This window comes from Canis lupus, chromosome 13, assembly GCF_048164855.1.
Source record: "Canis lupus baileyi chromosome 13, mCanLup2.hap1, whole genome shotgun sequence".
NCBI lineage: Eukaryota > Metazoa > Chordata > Mammalia > Carnivora > Canidae > Canis > Canis lupus.
Genome location: NC_132850.1, coordinates 27,903,032 through 27,924,920, shown reverse-complemented (window position 1 = coordinate 27,924,920; position 21,889 = coordinate 27,903,032). Strand labels below are relative to the sequence as shown.

General features: G+C 31.7%; 1 protein-coding gene across 25 annotated transcripts in view; it reads right to left on the bottom strand.

Annotated features, from left to right (window-relative positions):
- The window catches only part of LRRIQ1 (leucine rich repeats and IQ motif containing 1), a 214,957-nt gene that overhangs the window by 167,068 nt on the left and 26,000 nt on the right, over nucleotides 1-21,889 (bottom strand). For all 25 annotated transcript variants that reach the window (XR_012005746.1, XR_012005745.1, XR_012005747.1 and 22 more), the window contains 3 exons: nucleotides 20,259-20,411; nucleotides 18,106-18,256; nucleotides 465-658 (listed from right to left, as the gene is read on the bottom strand). Coding sequence is in view for 19 of the 25 variants with exons in the window: in XM_072772945.1 (XP_072629046.1) it covers nucleotides 465-658; nucleotides 18,106-18,256; nucleotides 20,259-20,411 (498 nt within the window). In the remaining 6 variants the exon portion in view is untranslated. The remainder of the gene's footprint in view (nucleotides 1-464; nucleotides 659-18,105; nucleotides 18,257-20,258; nucleotides 20,412-21,889) is intronic.

The following is a 21,889-nucleotide window of genomic DNA, read 5'->3' as shown; positions in this document are numbered from 1 at the left end:
GAAGCAGGCTCCATGCACCGGGAGCCTGACGTGGGATTCGATCCTGGGTCTCCAGGATCGCGCCCTGGGCCAAAGGCAGCTGCTAAACCGCTGCACCACCCAGGGATCCCTATGATAAATTTTATTTATTTATTTATTTTTTTTCCTATGATAAATTTTAACTAGAATTTCATAACCGATACATTCGGCCCCACTTATATACTGAAATATAACTGAAAAGTTATGATATATTTTAGTGTTCTGAAAAACTTAGGTTAAATTAGATTTCTTTACAAAATATTCTATGTTGAATATTTTTTAAATAGAAGTATGTAACAGTTTTAAGTAAACTGGAAATCACATATAGATGGCAAGCAAAAACAAAGAAAAATTAATCAAAATTGCTTTTAAAATGTGCAGTTGATTTTTCTATCAAAAGAAAAATGCTGCATTAATCACAGAAGCCAATAATTCAAATAAATTACCTCAGTTAGATAATTTCCCTGTAACTTCAGCACTTGAAGCAATCCACAGTTTTCAATACCTTCAACTTTAGTAAGATGATTATGTGAGCAATCCAGGTATACAATGGTAGGAGTATCACAAAGACCTTTTGTACTAATTAGCCGATTGTGGTCCACAATTAGTTGCTGAAGATTTTTCAAAGATTCTAAACCACCTGGAAGAAAAATTTTCCAAAATCACTAGTATCATACATTCTTCCAGATACTAAAAATTCTGAAAAATTGCACTTTTATATCTCCCAATATTTCTAATCACAAGTGAAGATTTAGCCCATATTCCTGTGAAATTTTGTGTAAGTATAAAATGTATTATTTTTTAATTTGTATATACAAGATATTTTGTTGAGTGACATTGTTATATACCAATTGAAAACTGAACAAAATACTAAAAGTATTTGGGCATTGAATGTTTTATTTTCAAATGACAAGGAACAAGGGAGGGCTTGTGGGTTTTTTTTTTTTTTGTATTTGTATTTGTATTTGTTTTTAAAAATCATTCTCAACTCAGTTTCAGAGTTTTTGAAGTTTGAATCCTTAGGTTTGAATATTTAACACTGGAATGCCATTTTCCTACCACTGAGATAGCTATCTTGGATTCCCGTGTGAAGTAGGTGCAACCATATCAACAACAATGAAATATCAGCATATTCTTCAGGTATTTCAAGATTGTCACAAGTATCCTTTTTGCCCAGATAAAGTTAAAACAAATATGATACTATTTAAAAAATAACAGAGGAATCTTAGACAATAGCTCCGCACTCATAAGGAAAACACTGAGAAGGCTGTTCAGATAAGCCATCAGGAATTAGCACTGGGAAGAAATGCTGAGGAAGTCTGTTAATGTTTCATGGAAGATATTAAAAATCTAGAAAATGTTACTTGGACTGAATATTGGACTAGGTATTAGATATGATCTCTCTAGGTACCATCCTATTATATGAAATAGGCAGTTGTAAAAAATAGAAATATGATTTAAGGTCTAAAGTAAGTATTGGTAAGCAGAATGTCTTCAGTAAGTATTGTACATATGGGAGTCATTGAGGCTAGACCTTGGAGAAAGAATAAAGCTTCATTGTGATTTTCTTGTCAAGCCCCAAAATATTTCATTCAATTAAATATTGGAATAGACATGAGTTTTTTGACCAAAAAAAGGTTATTTGATAATAAACTGAAAGATAATCTTGAAAGAAATGTAATTATGTATAAAAATAATATCTGGAACTTATGTAGTAAATTTATCCTGGAGAAATTTAAAGCATTAACTCAAGGTTTGCTCTTGTGATTATATATTGTAATTTATAGAAGGAAAGGGCACACAGGCTGCTTGTATCAAAATGGAGAAATAAAATAAGATTCCCATGAAAATTTAATTCCACATCACATTTTAAAATGTAGATAATGTAATAGAATTGAGTGTATTATACAAATATTTCATAGAGGTATATTTAAAGAAAAACTGTATTTCAAAATTGCAGTGTTTCTAATAGTTTGAGTCAAAAAACAACATTATGGATGATTATTTCTTATAAAAAGGAACACATTTTTATGCTAAAGAGTAAATTTTCTTCTAATGATAAATTATATATTATCTAGGAAAACAAGGGCAAATCGTAGAAGACCCACAGAAGAAGAAAGAGACTTAAATTTAAATTTAGGCAGTAGTTTTAGATTTTTATTTTATTTTTTAAAAATATTTTATTTATTCATGAGAAACACAGAAAAAGAGGCAGAGACATAGGCAGAGGGAGAAGCAGGCTCCATGCAGGGAGCCCAATGCGGGACTCGATCCCAGGACCCCAGGATCACCCTCTGAGCCGAAGGCAGACATTCAACTGCTGAGCCACTCAGGCATCCTATTTTTACATTTTTAAGTTCTTATCTAGGATTAATGTACTAGTATTTTCCTGTAATGTAAAATAGCAAGTATAACTTAGAAAACATTGTCATCTGATATTGAGTGAATTGTTCTGCCTTATAAGATAGTTGACTATGTTTAAATAATAGGCCAATTATACAACATGAATTCTAAGGTGTTAAAATAGTATTTACATATAATAATAAATATATATTAGCTAAAATGTAATTTAAAGATTGCTGAAAAAGAAAATATTTTGGAATTTAATATGTCTTATGATCATACCTAATGAACATCAATTAGCCCACTGAAGCAGTTTAAAGGCCTTCAAGGCAGAAGGAAATGCTAATGAAAATTTGTAGTTGTGTAAAATAAAATGTCCTTTTTCAAATATTTAAACATCTTAAGCAATCTACTTCCATAAGCTTAATATTTTTAAAAGTCATGAACATTGCCTTTAAGTTTTTCAGAGCTATTCAGAAATAGAATCTTCTATTAACTCATTTAGAGTTGGGAATGCATTTGTGAAACTTCTCAAAGGTCACGAAGAAGAGAAACAAGAATGAAACATCAAGTCACACACTGAGGAAAGCTAAAGGATTTGGCATAAGAAGCTCAAAGAAAATAGCAGATAAAGCAGCAGAGCAATTGGGAGAGAACAAGAGGAAAAGGCAGGCAAACAATTCTGTGACGATGGCAGTGGTTAGTAAAAATAAAATAAAGCAATTTACATTTTACAATTACCAAAGACATTTTTATTTACACTAAATTATATATGGCCAACAGAGTGCCAAGATATATGAAGAGGCCACTGCCTTAGCAGTCATGAAGTAGCTGAAGACTTTTGTTAGAGGCAACACACAGGATGGAGGCCACAGTGCAGTAGAAGTGGGGACAAGGGATGTAGACTACATTTTAAATATTTGATTATGGAGAGAAGATCCTCTACAGTCCTTAAAATGGCCCACAAAACTCTATCTTGAACTCATCCTCTACTACTGTCCCCTTCTCTTAGTTCATCCTAGCATGTTAACCTCATTGCTGTCCCTCAGATATGCCACACACACACTTCTACTTTAGGGCAGTCTGTCTATGTAAAATCCAGTAGCAGTGTGTGACATGTTAGGCTAGGAAGAATTAAGGAAACCTTATCAGCTAATTTCAAATATTAAGACACCATTATTTTCAGCCAATATACAGAGAAGGTATAATTACTTTACTCAACAGGTTTCAATTCGGTAGAATTACCATGATTTCAAGTCTCGGATATTGAAGAATATTTGACAAAGCATTTCTTCTTCTAGGAATCCATTACATAATAAAACACATAACTCTAAAATAAAATGTAGAGAGATTCCTTTCTGTATTATTTAAAACAAAGAAATGGAGACAAATTAAATATCAGTAAGGGACTAGTTAAATTATGAGCATCTATAAAATGAACACACATAATCTTTAATATGAAGTAGTCTGACATTGAGGGATGTTCATAATCTATTACTGTGTATAAAACCTAATTTATATACATAGGCTTTTAGCTATTGAGAGAGTCCGAATACAAATCTACACATCTATAATTGTATTGTATAGAACAAAATCTTGTTTGATTCATAAAGAACTGTAAACAGTAGTCACTCTTACAAAATAAGAAAGAGAAGGGGTAAACAGGATGTTTTATTGCTAATATTATATAACTCTATTTAAAAAATTAAATGAGAATGTGCTTCTTGCATAATATATATTTAAAAACAATCTATTTTGAAAAAAATCAGAACAAGTTTTGAATACAAGTGCTATTTTGTATTTTATCCTGACTACCACCACTACCAACAATGATTGTTGACCTGAAGAAAAACTTGGGAAAACCTGATACTGCTATTCATCAAAAGGGTTTGTTATACAGTCAAAGCAAAGGAACTCTCTAAAGAGATAAGAGATTAGACGGCATATCTCTTAGGTTTTAAGAAGAAAGTTTTAAAGGAAATTCAGTGAAATAGTAAACAGAGACGGTAAAATCTCTAAAACACTGACCTAAATATAAAAGTGAGGGAGAATGTGCATTTATATATATATATTAATTTATTTATATTTATATATAAATTTATATATATAAATTTTATATACATATATAAAATATATACATATATACATACATATATAAAATTTATATATATATAAAATGGACGTCTGGGTGGCTCAGCGGTTGAGCATCTGCGTTTGGCTCAGGGCATGATCCCAGGATCCAGGATCGAGTCCCACATCGGGTTCCCTGCAGGGAGCCTGCTTCTCCCTCTGCCTATGTCTCTACCTCTGTGTTTCTCATGAATAAATAAAATTTTTTAAAAAAATAAATATATAAATTAAAATTATATATAAAATTAAATATAATCTAAAATATATATTATATAATCTAAAAATTAGCTTAATGACAAAAAAAGGCATTCAAAAAATAATTGGAACTGAGGGCTGTCAACAAATGAATGAGCTTGGAAGTATATCTTTCAGACTCATTGAGCCTTGAGATGATAATAGTCCTGGTTGACAGCTTGACTGCAACCTCTTAAGAGATCCTGAGGCACAACCACCCAGTTAAGCCACTCCCAGATTCCTGATCCACAGATAATATTTAAAAAATAAATGTTTGTGGTTTTAAACTGCTGTTTTAGGGTACTAGCTTCACAACAATATATAACTAATACAGTAAGGATTCTATTCTGAGGAAAATATGAGAAAGAAAAAAAATGCTGAAAATGTTTGGGGCTATAGAAGGATATTCAAAGAAATCTAATGTAACAAGAATTCAAAGATATTAAAACAACAGATGTGGGTAAACAAATGGACCAAAATAACACCATGACAGAACTAATAAATAATTTAGAAACAACATTGTACAGAACAGAGAGTTGAAGTTTTAATTGCTCACAGAAAGATCATCACACTGAGAATAAAATATGAAGAAAGCCAAAAATAAAGACATAGATTAAATTAATTAAATGATAATAGACATGAAAGATAAACTCAATCAAAATATGGATCATCCATGACAAATAGACTCAAACAGATTCCAAAACAAATTTATGTGGATTTATTGACTATTAGATGTTTCTTGGTTGAGTTACTGATCAAGAACAAGGAAAATGGTACTCAGGTATCCACACAGAACTCAGTCATGAGGAGAGAAAATCAAATTAGCCTCTAACTTGCAATAGCAGCAGACAATATCATGTATACAGTCAAGCAATGTCACAAAAGTACCAAGTGAAAGTGTTACCTAAAAATAGAATGCACAGCTTTATTCTCATTCAAGAAGGCAACTGACAGATATTCTCAAAAGTGAAAGAATTCAGGGATTACAGGGTCCATCTTCCTTTGAAAAATAAGATTAAAAAGAGCTAATGAACTAGGTAATCCAGACAAGCAGAGGATAAAAGGAACATTGTAAAAAGGAACTGGTACTGACCCCTTGTCATATAGAGCTAATGCCACTAAAGGATATAGACACAGAGTCATAAATCCTGTTGTGAATAATAAAAATGGTGAGGGGAAAAGAAGACTGGAACAAGTATAAATATTCTAATTTATTTTATTTTCTTAAGGGGGACTTACTATTGTCTAAAATACATGAAATCAAAAGCACATGTTTTATAATTTACTAAACAACAAAGAAGATATAACGGACAAAACCGGAAGGGGGAGATGGAAGTGTAAATGAGATAATTTTATCATGTCTAGCCAGGAAGCTAGAGGAAGCCAGTCTAAAATTTTGAAGTGAAAACATTTTCATGTAATCTCTTGCTCTATTGTTCAACAATGCTTTTGAGTTTTTAAGTATGTCCCATCTTAGTAAACTGTTTGTAGAAAAATGGACTGAAAAGGAATATTCCCAGCCAGTAATTCACATAGGGATGATTTTTTTATTCATAAAATTATTTTATATATATATTAATATATTTCAACAATTGCTTACTTCATAAATTATGGTACTTTTCAAAAATTCAAATTTGTGTTCAACTTCAGTAGTGGTTAAAGTTATATCTGCGTCATCTCAAAAGCAGCACTACAATGTTAACTGTTTCTTTAATATTAATATAAATTACATGTCTAGAGCTCATCTCTTTATGTGTACTATAATAATGACAGGTATTATTAAACTTTTTCTAGTGCTTAAATAAACTTTGCTTAATTAATTACCTAAACTTTTTTAAATTAAACTTTACCCCAAGTACACTTATTTATTTAGGAAAAGTAAGCATGATTGGCTGAAGAGTTACCATGTTCACTTCAAGTGATTTCTATTTTGATTACTTTATCCTTTCATATAAATGCCTCCTCTGTATAGAAGGACATTTTGTTCACCTTTTGATATTAGTTATTCCTCAAAGATTTTTGGATTTCTATGTAGATGTGAATTATGTTTATTATAGTTTTATTTTCCTAATAGTGGCATAGTGAAAAAAAATTTTGTAATTTTTTGAAATAAGAGGCATAGAGTATCCTATATATTAACATATATAAGTCATTTATATTCTCATTTCTACTAAAAATATCAAAAATCTATTTTTTCAAAAATAGCTTGACTTGTAATATAAATTCATCAGAGACTCATTCTACTAGTTTTGGCCCTGTGTTATGTTGTGTCCACATGGAAATAGAAAAATAATATAGACAGAATCTCTGCTCAAATATCTCTTACTTGGTCAATTCAACTACAACTTTTTAAAAATTATAATGTAAAAATGCTAACTATATCATGAAGTGAATAAATTACAAAACAATATTATCATTATTATAGTAGTGATTATTTAAATGGCAGAAAGCAATCTGAAAAGACACAGCAATTATACAAGAAAATAAAGTAAAAGACATCCAAACTGGAAAAGGAAATAAAACTACCACCATTTGCAGAACACAGTATCATAGAGAGAACCCTAATGACTCTACCAAACTGTTAGAACTAACAAATAAATGAGTAAAGTTAGCAGGATACAAAATCAATATATAGAAATATGTGGCATTTCTATATACTAACAATGAAATATCAGAAAGAAAAATTAAGAAAATAATCCCATTTATACTTACATTAAAAAATAAAATAAAATACCAAAGAATAAATTTAATCAAGGAGGTGAAAGATCTATATATTAAAAACTACAGGACACTAATAAAAGGAATTGATGAAGGCACAAATAAATGGAAAAATATTCTGTACTTAGAATGTCCATGTCCAGATCAATCCACATATCCAATGCAATCCCTTAAAAATTCCAATGGCATTTTTCACAGAAATATGACAAATAATTCTAAAATTTGTATGGATCCACAAATGACCCAGAATGCAATTTCAAGAAAAAAACAAAATTGGAGACTATCACACACTATCAATTTCAAGAAAAAACAAAATTGGAGACTATCACACACTATCATACAACTCATTAGCAAAAATCCAATCTGATTAAATAAGGGGCAAAAGATCTGAATAGACATTTTTCCAAAGAATACATCAGATGGCCAACAGGCATATGAAAAGATGCTCAACATCATTAACCATTAACCATCAGGGGGATACAACTCAAAATCACAAGAGTATATCACTTCACATCTGTTAAAATAACTATTATCAGAAAGACAAAAAATAACAAGTGTTGGCAAGGATGTGGAGAGAAGAGAACCCTCTCACACAGTTGGTGGGAATGTAAACTGGCACAGCCACTATGGAAAACAGTATGGAGGTTCTTCAAAAAATTAAAAATAGAGCAACCTTGTGATCTAGCAATTACACTTCAGGATAATTTATTTAAAGAAAAAAACCCACTGACTTGAAAAGATATATGTACCTCCATGTTCATTCATTACAGCATTATTTACAATAGCAAAGATATGGATACAACCTAAGTGCCCGCTGATGAGACAATGGATAAAATAATCATGGTATTTAGATGTATAATGGAATATTATGCAGCCACAAAAAGGAATGAAACCTTGCCATTTGTGACAACATGGATGGATCTCAAGGGCATTATGTTAAATGGAATAAGTCAGAAAAAGATAAATGCCATATGATCTCTCTCATATGTGGGATCAAAAAAAAACTAAACAAACAAACCAAAACACAACTCATACATGCAGAGAACAGTTAAATGGTTATCAGAGAGAAAGGAGGTGGGAGGGCAAATTGGGTAAAGGAGGCCAATTGTATAATAATGAATGATAACTAGATGTACTATTGTGATCACTTTTAGTGTATGTATACAAAAATCAAATTATGTCGTATCCCTGAAACAAACATATATCAATTTTATCTCAAAAAATAAAATATTAGGGATCCCTGGGTGGCACAGCAGTTTGGCGCCTGCCTTTGGCCCAGGGCGCGATCCTGGAGACCCGGGATCGAATCCCACGTTGGGCTCCTGGTGCATGGAGCCTGCTTCTCCTTCTGCCTGTGTCTCTGCCTCTCTCTCTCTCTCTCTCTCTCTCTGTGTGACTATCATAAATAAATAAAAAAAATTTAAAAAAAAAGAAAATATTAAAACACACATACACACACAAAGGAAAGTTTTAAAAAGTGTGTGAATCTAAATGATATCTATATTATAAAATAATACTGTCTTAAGCTATTCCAAATACACACACACACACATACACACACACACACACTAAAATTCATGACAATAATAGCATATTAAGTTGGGAGTAAATTAAGTTTAAATTTTCTAAGACTCTAGAACTGCTTTGAAAAAGTACCAAATAAATTTAGATTTGGTAAATCAAGAAGGCATGCTGTATCTATAGCAAACCAAAAGAAGAGTAAAATAATATATAACTGGTAAGAGAAAGGGAAAATGAAATAGTTTAAAACCTCAACTATACCAGAAAGAGGCAAGAAAAGAGAAAAAACAGAACAGGTAAAACAAATAGAATCAAATAGTAATACAGTAGATTTAAACTCATATATTAATAATTGCACTTATTAATTAATTAGTTATTAGAGACCAAAGGCTAGAAACAAAGCTAAAATTTGTCAGGCAGCCTAGATAACAGAAGCAAACAATAACAGAAGCAACACAGTTTCACATGACATAAAAGAGACATACCAAAAATAGAATATGTAGAAATATTGTAAGTAAGAGGATAGAAAAAGATATCTTATGTACACACTAAACCAATGATTCTCAAAGTGTGGTCCAGTGACCAACCTCCTACAGACACTTTTAAAGGTTCCACGGAGTCAAAACTATTTCATAATAATTCTAAAATGTTATTTGCCTTATTCACTCTCATTTGCGCAAGAGCTTATAATGCAGTTTTCCAGAGGCTACATGAGGTGTGATATTGTAGCAAATTGAATGCAGAAGGAAATACGGAAATCCATCTGTCTTGTGTTAAGCTAGACATTAAAGAGATTTGCAAATATGTGTAACAATAACCCTCTTCTCACCATAACTTTTGGTTAAAAACTACATTTATTATTTATAAAACTATTAATAGAAAAGCTTTATTATCTTAAGCTCTGAATGAATTGATAAATAAAAACAAAAATCTTCTCATTTTTTTTCTTTATAGTAAACACTGATAGATATAACCTGCATAAATGAAAGCTGTTTGAGGCGGGTACCCAATAATTTTTACAAGCATAAAAGCCTCCTGTGTCTAAAAGAAAGCTAGTTTGGTATATCAGACACAGAGACAAAGGGAGAAAGCTTTACTACAGATGAAAAGGGACATCTAAAGGTGATAAAATTGGTCAATTTAAAAGAAATGTATAATAATGATAAATTTATATAAAACAAATATCATGGCCTCAAGAACAGTTAAAATAAAAAAATAGGCTCTAAGAACAAAGATCTACAACCTGCAATCATCATGGGAATCATGTATATAGCCTTTTCTCTATGACTATGCTAATAACACGGTCAGTAGAGCATGTTGATTGCAGGCAGTACAGCATCATAAAAAATGAATAGACTCTGAGGCAGGCAGTCCATGAATTTCAGGCCCATTTCAAAACTGGCTGTGTGAATATAAACAAGTTGCTTAACTTCTCTGGGCCTTTGTTCCTTTATTTGTGGAGTGAAGGTGTTTTTGTGTTACTGGGAGGATTTAAAACAATCTTTTAAAGTAGCTTGTACAACACTGTCACATATTGGGCACTAAAAATGATAACTACTATTGTTTCTTAACAATTATCCTCAATGAAAAGTAGTTTAAAAACTCTCAACTGTTGTGACCAAATCAGGCTTCAAAGAGATTGTTTGAGCTAAACGTTGAAGAAGAAATAGGATATTAATACACACTTTTGAAACCCTATATACAATTGATTAAGCAGGTAATTTGATCCAGGCAATGCATTTGGCTCAAAAGAGGGAATCTAGATGGAAGGAAGTTAGAGAAGTTGCCACCCTTCGTCTTTTAATATTACAAATTCTTTACTATCAAATGAAGGATAGTAACAGCGAAATAAACTTAGAGCAAGTCTTACCTTAGAATACCATTACTTTCTCAACAATTCAAAGAAAATGATTCTCTCCCAGTCAACATTTCTGTTTTGTCCACTCTCCATCCCAAACAAAACAAAACAGTAGCCACAAAAATATTTAAGAGTTTCTTGCAAATGATGTAAATATAACAAATATAAAGTATCACTTAAATATTCTTGAGTCCACTGCTTCAATATATTTTTTATTAACTCTTTAAAAGTTTCCAACATCCCACAAAATAGAACTGAAGCCAAGTGTGTTTATCCATCAAAGAGCCCTTGCCCATGGCAAAATTAGCATTTGGCTATACTTGCTACAAATATCTATTTCAAAGAATTCCTCCCACAGAAATGAGCTAATGGTCTAATAAAACATTCCTGCCACAGGGGGGGAAAATTTCTTCTATAAGGAACAGCAAAACTAAAGATGTTAAATTAGGCTGGAGGTTTTCACTAAATAAGTGTTTGGTAAACGTCTACTTCCTTTAGCTGCTCAATGATTGCTATGTTTGACAATTACATACAAATATGCTGAGTTGCACTCAAGATTTTTAATTTCAATGCAAAAGTTCTTCAGATCATACATATTGTGTGGAAACAGGAATGAGAAGAATTGGATTCTAGCCCCACCTCTGGTAGGAGTTTGATGAAAATTACGTGGGTCTATTTTTTCATCCGTAAACTTAAGAAGCCTAAGTTAGCAGATTTGTAAAATCCCTTTTAGCTTTGTACTGGGCATTGTTGCATATCAAAACTAAAGAGTAAACCAGCACCACCTAGTGGAATACAAGAAATTCACCAAGTATACAATAGTGAAAAGCATTTCGACAAGGAAAATAATCCAGAGCTTTATTTTACATTACTTCATTATTTTTTTCTAATGTTGCAAAGACAACATTGAGCAACAAGAATTAACCAGGAACATTTCTCCTAGAAGCTAAGACAGTAATCAAGCTAATATGAAAATGTGGCATTATTTCAATATCTTTCATACTTATAATATTAGTGTCACTTTTCCAGAAAGCAGTATTATCTGAAAATAAAGCATCAGGAGAAAAAAAGACTCTACTTCTAGAGAAGTAGAAAATAGAAGTCTACTTCTATTTACAATGATATTTCCTAGGAATGTATCACTTGAAATTTATTTATTAACAAATTAATTCCTGGCATTGAAGAAACATGTTTTTCCAGATTAAAGTTTTCTTCACACAGCAGAGATAGAAGCTTCAAAAATGAGAAAACAAAAATAATTATTTGCTCTTACACATTAACATCATACTTATTTTCATTTTTACTCAATATTCAATAAATGAAATACAATTTATTTCATTTTATTTCTGTGTAATAATCTAGATAATCTTGGTGAAAGTCAGGATACTCCTTTGTTTTGCTTATTGCTGCATCCTCAGCAATATTCTAGTACCATGTTCTAGTGCCTAGGAAAGTGCTTACACATAGAAGGTGCTCAACAAATTTGCTCATTAAGAAATGTATTAATCAATAAATCTTAAAATCATTACATTCTCAACATAGTATTAATATACTCTAATAAAATACTAATAATCTTAAATGTTAAATAGATATTTATTAGAGAGGAAGTGGAATGAGGCAATTAAAAAATTAGATACTATGGATAGACTGCTGAGTTTCAAATCCTGACTTTATCATTTAGTAACTGTGTGATCTCAGATAATATATTAACCTTTCTGTGCCTCAACTATTACCTGAGGAGGGTAAAAATTAACAGTAACTAACTCCTAGCATTTATATAGAACGTAAATGAGTTAAATGTATAAAGCACATGAAAATGTTTAAAGAAGTTATCTATTACTATATTTATTATATTAAGTTGCATTTTTTTCTGTAACTAAAATTTATAAAACAATTTTGTCATATGGCATGAATTTTTTCAAATTAATTTATTTTCAGAATATTTCCCTTAGAAAAATCAATGAAGTCCAACATAAAAATGGAAGAAACAAAGAAAACTAGATTATAAATTATAAATCACCTATTTTTCATTTGCTTTGGCTATTCATTTAAAAACTAAGTCAAAAATACAACCTCAAAATATGAAAAATTTCCCACAGATATTCAACATCTATTCAAGGAATGTTTTTCCATATTACTTCTGGAAAACAAAATGTTTTACCAATTTTACCTGAGGCTTATTTATGGGAAATTTCAAGCAAAAAAAGCATGAAATATCATAATGATATCATAACCTTAAAAGTTAAACTGGAAATCACCAAAATTAAATCGAGTTACAAAAGATAGTACAGGAAAAAAAAAATCAACTTCCAGGGGAAAAAACAAAACAAAACATTTTAGATTAATAAAAAGTATAATAAAATCTGTTGTCTGATTAAAATAAATCCATATTTAAAATTGTCAATTAAAGTGAGCTTAATAAATTTAAACAATTATTTTGACATTCAAAATATTCAAGAATAGCTCCAGATCAAATCAAAGTATTCTATAATCAAAAACTTGCTACCCAAATAGAACAAATTATAGAAAATAACATTAAAATATTATATGGTAGTCTTTACACTAGCCACAGCTCACAATATGTTTAAACATTAATGGCAATAACAAAAATACGTTATTAACTTTATAACTTTCAATTTATAGAATTACATTTTAAGTTGTTATTTTTAAAAAGTATACTTTACATTGTTTCTATTTCTGTAAGCAGTTTCATTAGAATGGAAAACACTTAGCATAAATAATTTCAAATGAATTGCCTTAAACAGGATACAGTTCTTATTCTCATTCACTTACACGTAATGAAATTCAAAGAAAAATGCACATTAATGTTTTCTAATAAAAAAGTAATTAAAGCTAACATTACACATTTAACTACTGTAATAACTACAGCTTAATAAGAATTAGGAACAAATTTAACTTGAAACTACAAACGTATAATACGTGGTATGGCTTCCAATTTTATTTCACCTCCTTAAGAAATATTGTAGCATGGAATAGTAACCTATTAACTTATAAACACAAATATATCTTTGTGCCCCTTCATAAGAGTTCTTAGCATCAATACATCATTGAAAGACAAAATCTATGCTTTCCCCTAAGCTCAACCAGAATCTCTGTAAGTAGTTCCTGAAGATGAAAAACAGACTCCAAACGGTCTTCAGAAAATCTACTTTTTCATGTATACTCTTCTCACACTCAATAAATACAGTGTTTTCATTGTACCCAACAGACAGCAAAGATGTCTTTTACCTTGTTTGCTCTGTACTACATAAAGATACCTCAAGCACATCAATTAATACTATGGCAGTTTCCACATAAATCTTGCAGATATCCTATCCCAGGAAATCCACTGGTTACAAGAAATCCCATACAGCCCTGCTGGCAATGAAAATGAAGTGAATGGGAGTTAAAGCATTTCTTCTTACAAACAGCCTTTTTCTTTTTTTTAAAGCTTGCCTCAGTGTATGCCAATATAGCAACATACATTATCAATGCACTTGCCTTCATTCCAACAACAAAATTATTTCTGTGGTTTTTAAACTAAAATTTTAAGATAAAAAATTGTATCAAAAGTATCACTATTTCCATATGGGAGAAAATATGAGTAGTCCCAAAAGCAAGCAGCACAGGCAAATAAACACATTAAGGAATATTATACATTATATTTTCAAAAGTGTGCCTTGAAATGTCTGTAAAAGCTTGCTTTGTGTAAACAACTATTTTTCCCATATTAAAAAAAGATCAGAGATGACAGTAACTGCCTTGATCCAACTCTCCTCATATCTCCTTTAGAAATTCATAATGAGCAACAAATAAATAAAAATACTCCCATCTATCCTTCCAGTGTAAATAAGAGATGAAGAAATTACAAGTTGAATTTTTTCTAAATAGGGTAATAACTATCCATGACCAACACAATCCAGGCTACTGGTACTGATTCCAGGGAATCCTACACAAACTGGATGGGTAAGTAATAAATGGAGATACTCCAGTGATAGAAGAACCCATGTATTATCAACAAGGCCTCTTTCCAGAAAGTGAAAGCATCATCCCAAGTGGGATGACAGTAGTAACAGCAAGAATGAAAGTTGAATTACAAATACAAATGGCCATGTTCTATATGAAACAAAAACATTTAAAATTGGATCAAATAATAAAACCCAAGTCTATGCTGTATACAAGTATACGCCTAAAACCAAGTGTTTCTAAAGTGTCATTTTTTTTAAATGACTACATAGGCAAATATAAACAAAAAGAAAATGCTGGCAGACAAGGTAGGATTTAGTCTCAGAATGGTAAAGAGACAAAGAACCATACATTTCAAGGCTAAAATTCACAATAAAGATAACACAGCTAAGAATATCTACAAAACAGCATGGAGCAACATTCAAAAATGGAAACAAAAGGATATACAAAAAGAAATAGGCTGATTAATAATAAATAAATTTGTACTAGCTCAGGTCAAGTCTATGGTAGGTCAAGTAAATATAGATCTAAAACAAATGATCCCTAAGGTAGGTCATAAAGATAAAAATAAAAACTCTATATTCCAATTAAAAACACAATGACCTCTTTTCAAGTACATATGAAACATTCCTGAAAATTGACCATATATTAGAAAATCACAATAAGTTGCCAAAAGCAGAAATGGCACACAGGTAATTCTCTCATTATAATGCAATAAACTAAAAACAATAAGAACAACAACACAAAATGGTCTTACCATACATAAATTTTAAATCTTAGCTACAAGGCAAAATATGTCATAAAATTGTAGAACTGACAAAAATACAGAAATACAAGCAGTGCTCACAGAAAAATTCATAGACTTAAGTATTCATGTCAACAATAGTGAGAAGGAATAAAAAATAACTGAATTAAAATATTTAACTCAGAAATAGAAAAGAACAAAACAAGAAAAGATAAGTGGAGGAAACTAGGATTAACGTGTATTAGTGGTAGGAGTGCAAAATGTTGCCCATAAAATGTTCCTGGCACTATCTTCCTAAATTACAGATGTCCTTCGTGCTGGCAATACATATTGCAGAAAATTAATCTAAAGATATAACTGATAAAGTATGGAAAATGTAAGTATCAGAGTAGTTATTACAGCAAATGTGGAAGACTGGGAACCACCCAATGTCCATCAACCAGGAACCAGTGGAATAAAACCTGGTCCATCCACAAAACTGAAGACTATGAAACCATGGGAAACGAATTCTCTGAACTCCATAACATGTTAAGTGAAAAAAAAGCAAGATAAAGGACAGTACTTAAAATATTCTATATTTTTTGAAAGGATTAGTATATATACATATATACTAGTATATATGTGTTTATTTCTATGTACATGCATACACATAGGGGATACACATATTATTATATACACATATAGATGTTACGTATGCATATATACAAAAACATCTATATATATAAAAGTAAGGCAGCCCCAGTGGCTCAGCGGTTTAGTGCCACCTTCGGCCCAGAGTGTGGTCCTGGAGTCCTGGGATCAAGTCCCGCGTCGGGCTCCCTGCACGGAGCCTGCTCTTCCCTCTGCCTGTGTCTCTTCCTGTCTCTCTCTCTCTCTCTGTCTCTCATGAATAAGTAAATAAAATCTTTAAAAAATAAAATAAAATAAAAAGTACATCAGATTGAGAGGGCATGTGATGTGTTGAGCACTGGGTGTTATATGCAACTGATAAATCATTGAACACTACATCTAAAATGAATGATGTAGTATATGTCAGCTATTCAAATTTAAATAGAAGAAAAAATAAAATAGGGGCGCCTGGTGGCTCAGCGGTTGAGCGTCTGCCTTTGGCTCAGAGCGTGATCCTGGAGTCCCAGGATCGAGTCCCACATTGGGCTTCCTGCATGAAGCCCACTTCTCCCTCTACCTATGTCTCTGCCTCTCTATGTGCTTCTCATCAATAAATAAAGAAATCTTTTAAAAAAAGAAAAGAAAAGTATATCAGAGAACAAAGTGATAAGGGCATGGATGAAAGATCAATCTCTTTGAGTAATGCCCTTTTCAATGCAGTTTGGTTTTGAAACATATATCTGTTTTACATACCAAAAATAAAATTTAATCAAATGGGAAAAATGAACTTACTTCCACTACTGCATTTCCTCCCATCCCACTTCCTGAAATTTCACTCTAGACCTTATTTCCTAATGATTTGGGGATGTAGGAGGTGGAACGGATAGTGCCTTTTGGGATCCAAAGATTTAAACTATTAGTATTGTACCAGAGTAAGATTTTTATCTAGTTCCTGATTTTTATCTAGTTTTTTAAGCAATCCTTGATTATTCATTAGCCATTTATTTAAGCCTCTATCAAGTCCCTTGAGAATCTCACAAGTGTAAATAAAAAATAACAGAGAGCTTTAAGCCAGGTAGTAAAAAATATGAAATTTTCATTTTAGAATTATCACACTACTAACAATATAAAAGTAAGTTGGAGTTTCAGGAGGAAGAAAAGGAAAATTGGATAGTAAAACGTGAAAGCATGAACAGAACACTTTCACAAAATTTGACAGCAAAGAGTAAGAGAGATGGGACAATAGTAGAAGTAGAAAGTGTTTGACATAAGACAGCTTATAAATGATAGAATAAAATATCAGTATAAAAATAGTCACAAAACTGACAATTATGTTTCTAGAAAATGAAAGGAATGGCCCTAAATAAGAAAAGACTTTTTCACTGCTGAATTATATGGATTATAAAGATGAGGGTAGAAACAGATATAGATAAATAGGGATATAGATGTACAAATGGAGAGATGGAAAAGATTAAGGAGATTCAAACCGATGAATTCTTTCTTTCATGTGGTGGTTGCTTTATCTAAAAAAGGAAAGGTTAATACAAGCAGTGTACATAGGCAAGGAAAGGAGTAATGACAGGGATTTTTAGGAAACAGTTATGACAGCTGCTAAGTACAGAAAGTCTAGGATCCATAAAAATATGATGGCATCAAACCAGGGTATTATATTCCCCAGTAGAGCTCAAATCACTACTGGTTAGAAAAAAAGGAATAGGTAAATGATTATACTAATTTAAGAAGCCACTGATAACTGGCCATTTGCCAGTGGTAGAAGCATATTTCCTTTATATATTAAAAATAATCCCATTTCCTTCATGCATTTGGATAAAAGCTTAAATAAGCATGGCATAAATAAAATAAGCAAATTAGTAATGGCAGTATATTTTTGAAAAGGAATAAATGAAACAAGATGTAATAATGAAAAATAAATGTCAATATATTCAAATTCCCTTGTTCTTACCAATTCGAGTGATTTTATTATGTGAGAGTTCAAGATTTTGGATATTAGTGCAGCCATCGAAACCATGAAAAGAAGTCAGTTGATTTTTATTAAGAAGAACAACACAGAGATTTTCCAAATTTTCACAACTGATAGTCTCAATACGGTTTTCCTAAAACAAAAAACAAATGTTAAGTAGCTTTATTTCAATGGCTTATTAATGGAACATGAAAGCTTACAAAAAAGAGGAAGGATAAATATGATCTCCAAGTAAATAACCCGATGTCTAACTTTTAAGACAAAAAGGCAGAGTGTTATACTATCTAGATGAAAAATATTAAGTAACCTAATAAATAACCAACTGATTTAATATTTCTTAATCTTTTGAATACAGAAAATACAGAGGATCATGTTACAAAATATTTCAAACAATCTAAATGAACAAAACTGAACATGAGGTCATAGTTCTTTTAAAACTGTTAAAGAAAAAACGCTGAAAAAGCTGAAATCCTACTTCCCCTCCTCAGTCCCTTTTGCTCCCTTCCTCTCCAAAGAACACCAATACTGGGGATTAGATATGTTATCTCATGAATAGGTTTACACTTGTCCTACACATACACATCTTTGCAATACATAATATTGGTTTCAGTGTCAAGATCGTGTGTCTAGGATATAACAGCTATTTTATTTTTTAAGACCTGAGAAAAATAAATGGGCTTTTAAGAATCTTAAGTGTGTAGTCCCACAGATTTGCTCTCAAAAATATTTATAAGTATAGCCTTTGTCTAATGGAAGGAACCTACTGAGAAGCATAAGAAATGCACAAAGTTTTAAAAGAAAATCATGCTCATGGAAACACTGACTGTGTGAACTGAAAAGAATATAAGTCAAGTGAAAAGAAGCTTTTAGCCCCCCACTCCCACCCCACTCCATCTTCTATGGGAAAGAAACAGGCTCAGAAAAATTCTCAGCTGCAAATAGCACTGCTTATGGAAAAAAGAAGTATGCCTTGAGAATGTCAAAACCCCCGTGGGCAGAACCAAGAGTCATAGAAAACCATTTTCATGGAGCAGAACTGAGCCCTTATTAAGGAAATGATGATATGTGCTCAGCTATGGAATAGGGATGCTATGGGCTTCTTGTTTTCTTTCATTTCGAATGAGAATAGCTATTGTAATTAATCAAGCCTATCTCACCACTATATATCAGTGTGTGTGGGGGGGGACAGGAAGAGAGGAGGTAACTTTTCATTTTATCTCACAGATCTGTGGGTTGAAAGAACTCTATCTGAGCAGATCATCTCTACTTGGATCTGATTTAGATGAGAAAACTTGGCACGTTAAGTCTAAGCTTGATGCCACAAGATGATGAAACTCTGGGATCTCTGGGACATGAATGTATTTTGAATGTGGGAAGGATGTGACTTCTAGGGGCCAGGGGGTAGACTATGGTAGATTGTTACTTGGATAGGACCCAATAAACCTCACAACCCAATATTCACACATCCGCTCAGTCCCCTCCCATAGAAATTCAGGCTTGGCCAATAGAATGAATAATAGCTAGCATGGTGTCAGCAAATGCTTAATAAACACTTGCATACTGGAGCTTATCTTTTTAGAATGCTCACTCTTGGGATTGGGCCACTCTAGAGAAGCCCCCAAATGGAAGACACACACACACACACACACACACACACACACACACACACGGAGAGAAAGAGAGATTGAAATCCCAAATTCCCAAGGCACCAGACAAATAAGAAAGGCATTTTGGACATTCTAGCCCCTGCTTCAAATTACACAAGAGACCCCGTCAACAAAACATGAAGCAGAACACCCAGACAAGCCTGGCCTCAGTTCACGGCCAGCCCACAGAACCATGAGCAAATAAAATAGTAGTTGTTTTAATTTACTAAGTAATGTCATTTGTCATACAGCAAAAAGTAAAAAAGCACAATAGCTATATCATCTGCAAATACAGATAAGTGATTTTCCTAATTATCTTTCCTCGATAGTTTTCACAAATTTTCTTTGACCCTTGATATCTTTAGATATCAGAACCTGAGTTACAAGTTATTATAGTAAATATTTCTTCAAAATTGTCATTGCTGAAATATAAACATAAATCTATTTTCTATTTTATAATAGGATAAATAATGAGAACAGAGGACATACCTGGGCATCAATGTGCTTCAGTTTTTTACAGTTACTCAGGCTGTGCAAAGAAATTAATCCACAGCGTTGAAGAGACAGAAACTGAAGATTTGGACACTCTGCTAGTGTGGAGAGACTACAACCTGGCAAATCTTGAAATGTAACTGTTGTAACCTAGAATATTCAGAAAATTGGAGTACATAACATTATCTAACAATAATAAATATAAACTATATTATATTAGCCTTGCAAAATTGCTTTTAAACACTCCTCAAAAAAACTAATGATATGTATTGAAAATCTCATTTGTTAACAATGCACTTTCAATTAAGCTATCTGGGCCTCCTTTGTCCTCACATAAAAAGGAAAAATATTGTAATCATCCATGACCAATTCAAGTTCAAAAGTCATATGCATAAAAGCAATAATAATATCATCTATTAGTTCACTCCCTGATTTTTCACTAAATTCACTTTCTGAGTGAATTATTTTGGCACTATTTTCAAGACTGTACTACATAGATGTTTAAGATCTATATTTGACAGTATCTCCTAGGGGTACTGCCACAATAGATCAGGGGATAGATTTTGGGTCCAACCTGCCATGCTTCAACTAGAATGGCTCAACTATCTTCCACAAACAAAGTTTGAGAAGTTATAGAATCTGTAATAAATATGACTATGCAATAATAATTAAACCATGTAATAAAAATAGCTATTACATGTCTGCTGAATCATAAAGTTATGAATTATTCCTTACTGTTGAATAGTGTAATATACACTATATTACAGGGCAATAGAATCTATGATACAACATAGTGTGAACGATATTTTTTTTCTGTATTTTCAAACATTTTGAAGACCACACATTTATGAGATTTCTTAATAATCTCTTAAGTATTAATTTCTTAATACTTTACAAAGCTTTTTCCTTAAAGAATTATTCTATCATTTTGGTTTTAGTTTTTTAACTAAAGAAAATTCAGTATCAAAGAATGTACTCAACTTTATGGTATGTATACTAAGGACTACATTTACAGTGCACAAGAATATGTCGGACAACAGGAATATTTTCAGGATTACTGAAAGTACTCTACTTATTAAACCCAAGAGCTCTCGCATAAAAAAAATGACAGAAAAATAAATATAGTATGTTGGTTCTTCAGTATAATTGAGTCCATGCACTGAAATGACTATATATGTTAAATCATTTTATAGTAAGAATACTTTCATATTGTCATATCAAAAATCCTAAGGCCAGGTTTCTCATGTACTGAAAAAACAAGTTTAATATTATTAGCTTTATAGAAAGAGTCTAGTATATATCATCCTGAAAACAGAAATTTAAAAAATGTTCTATTGAAATTGAAAGCATTATTGCTTCAGAAAAAGCTAGAAAAAGTATGAGAGTTTTAAGTACAGTAACTCCTCTTTGTATGGTACATTTCCTGTGCATTAAATGAAACCAAAAGTTTTAAATTTACATATTTATGTAAGTGAATGGGAAGACCATATGTTCATGAAGATATAAAGAAGGGATTAAGTCCACTCGTTGCTTTAAGTAGCAAAACTAATAATATTTTTCAAACTTCAGGTGAATAAGTTTCTCATTTCATAATTAAGTCAGGAATTTCTCAGTTATTCATTGAAACA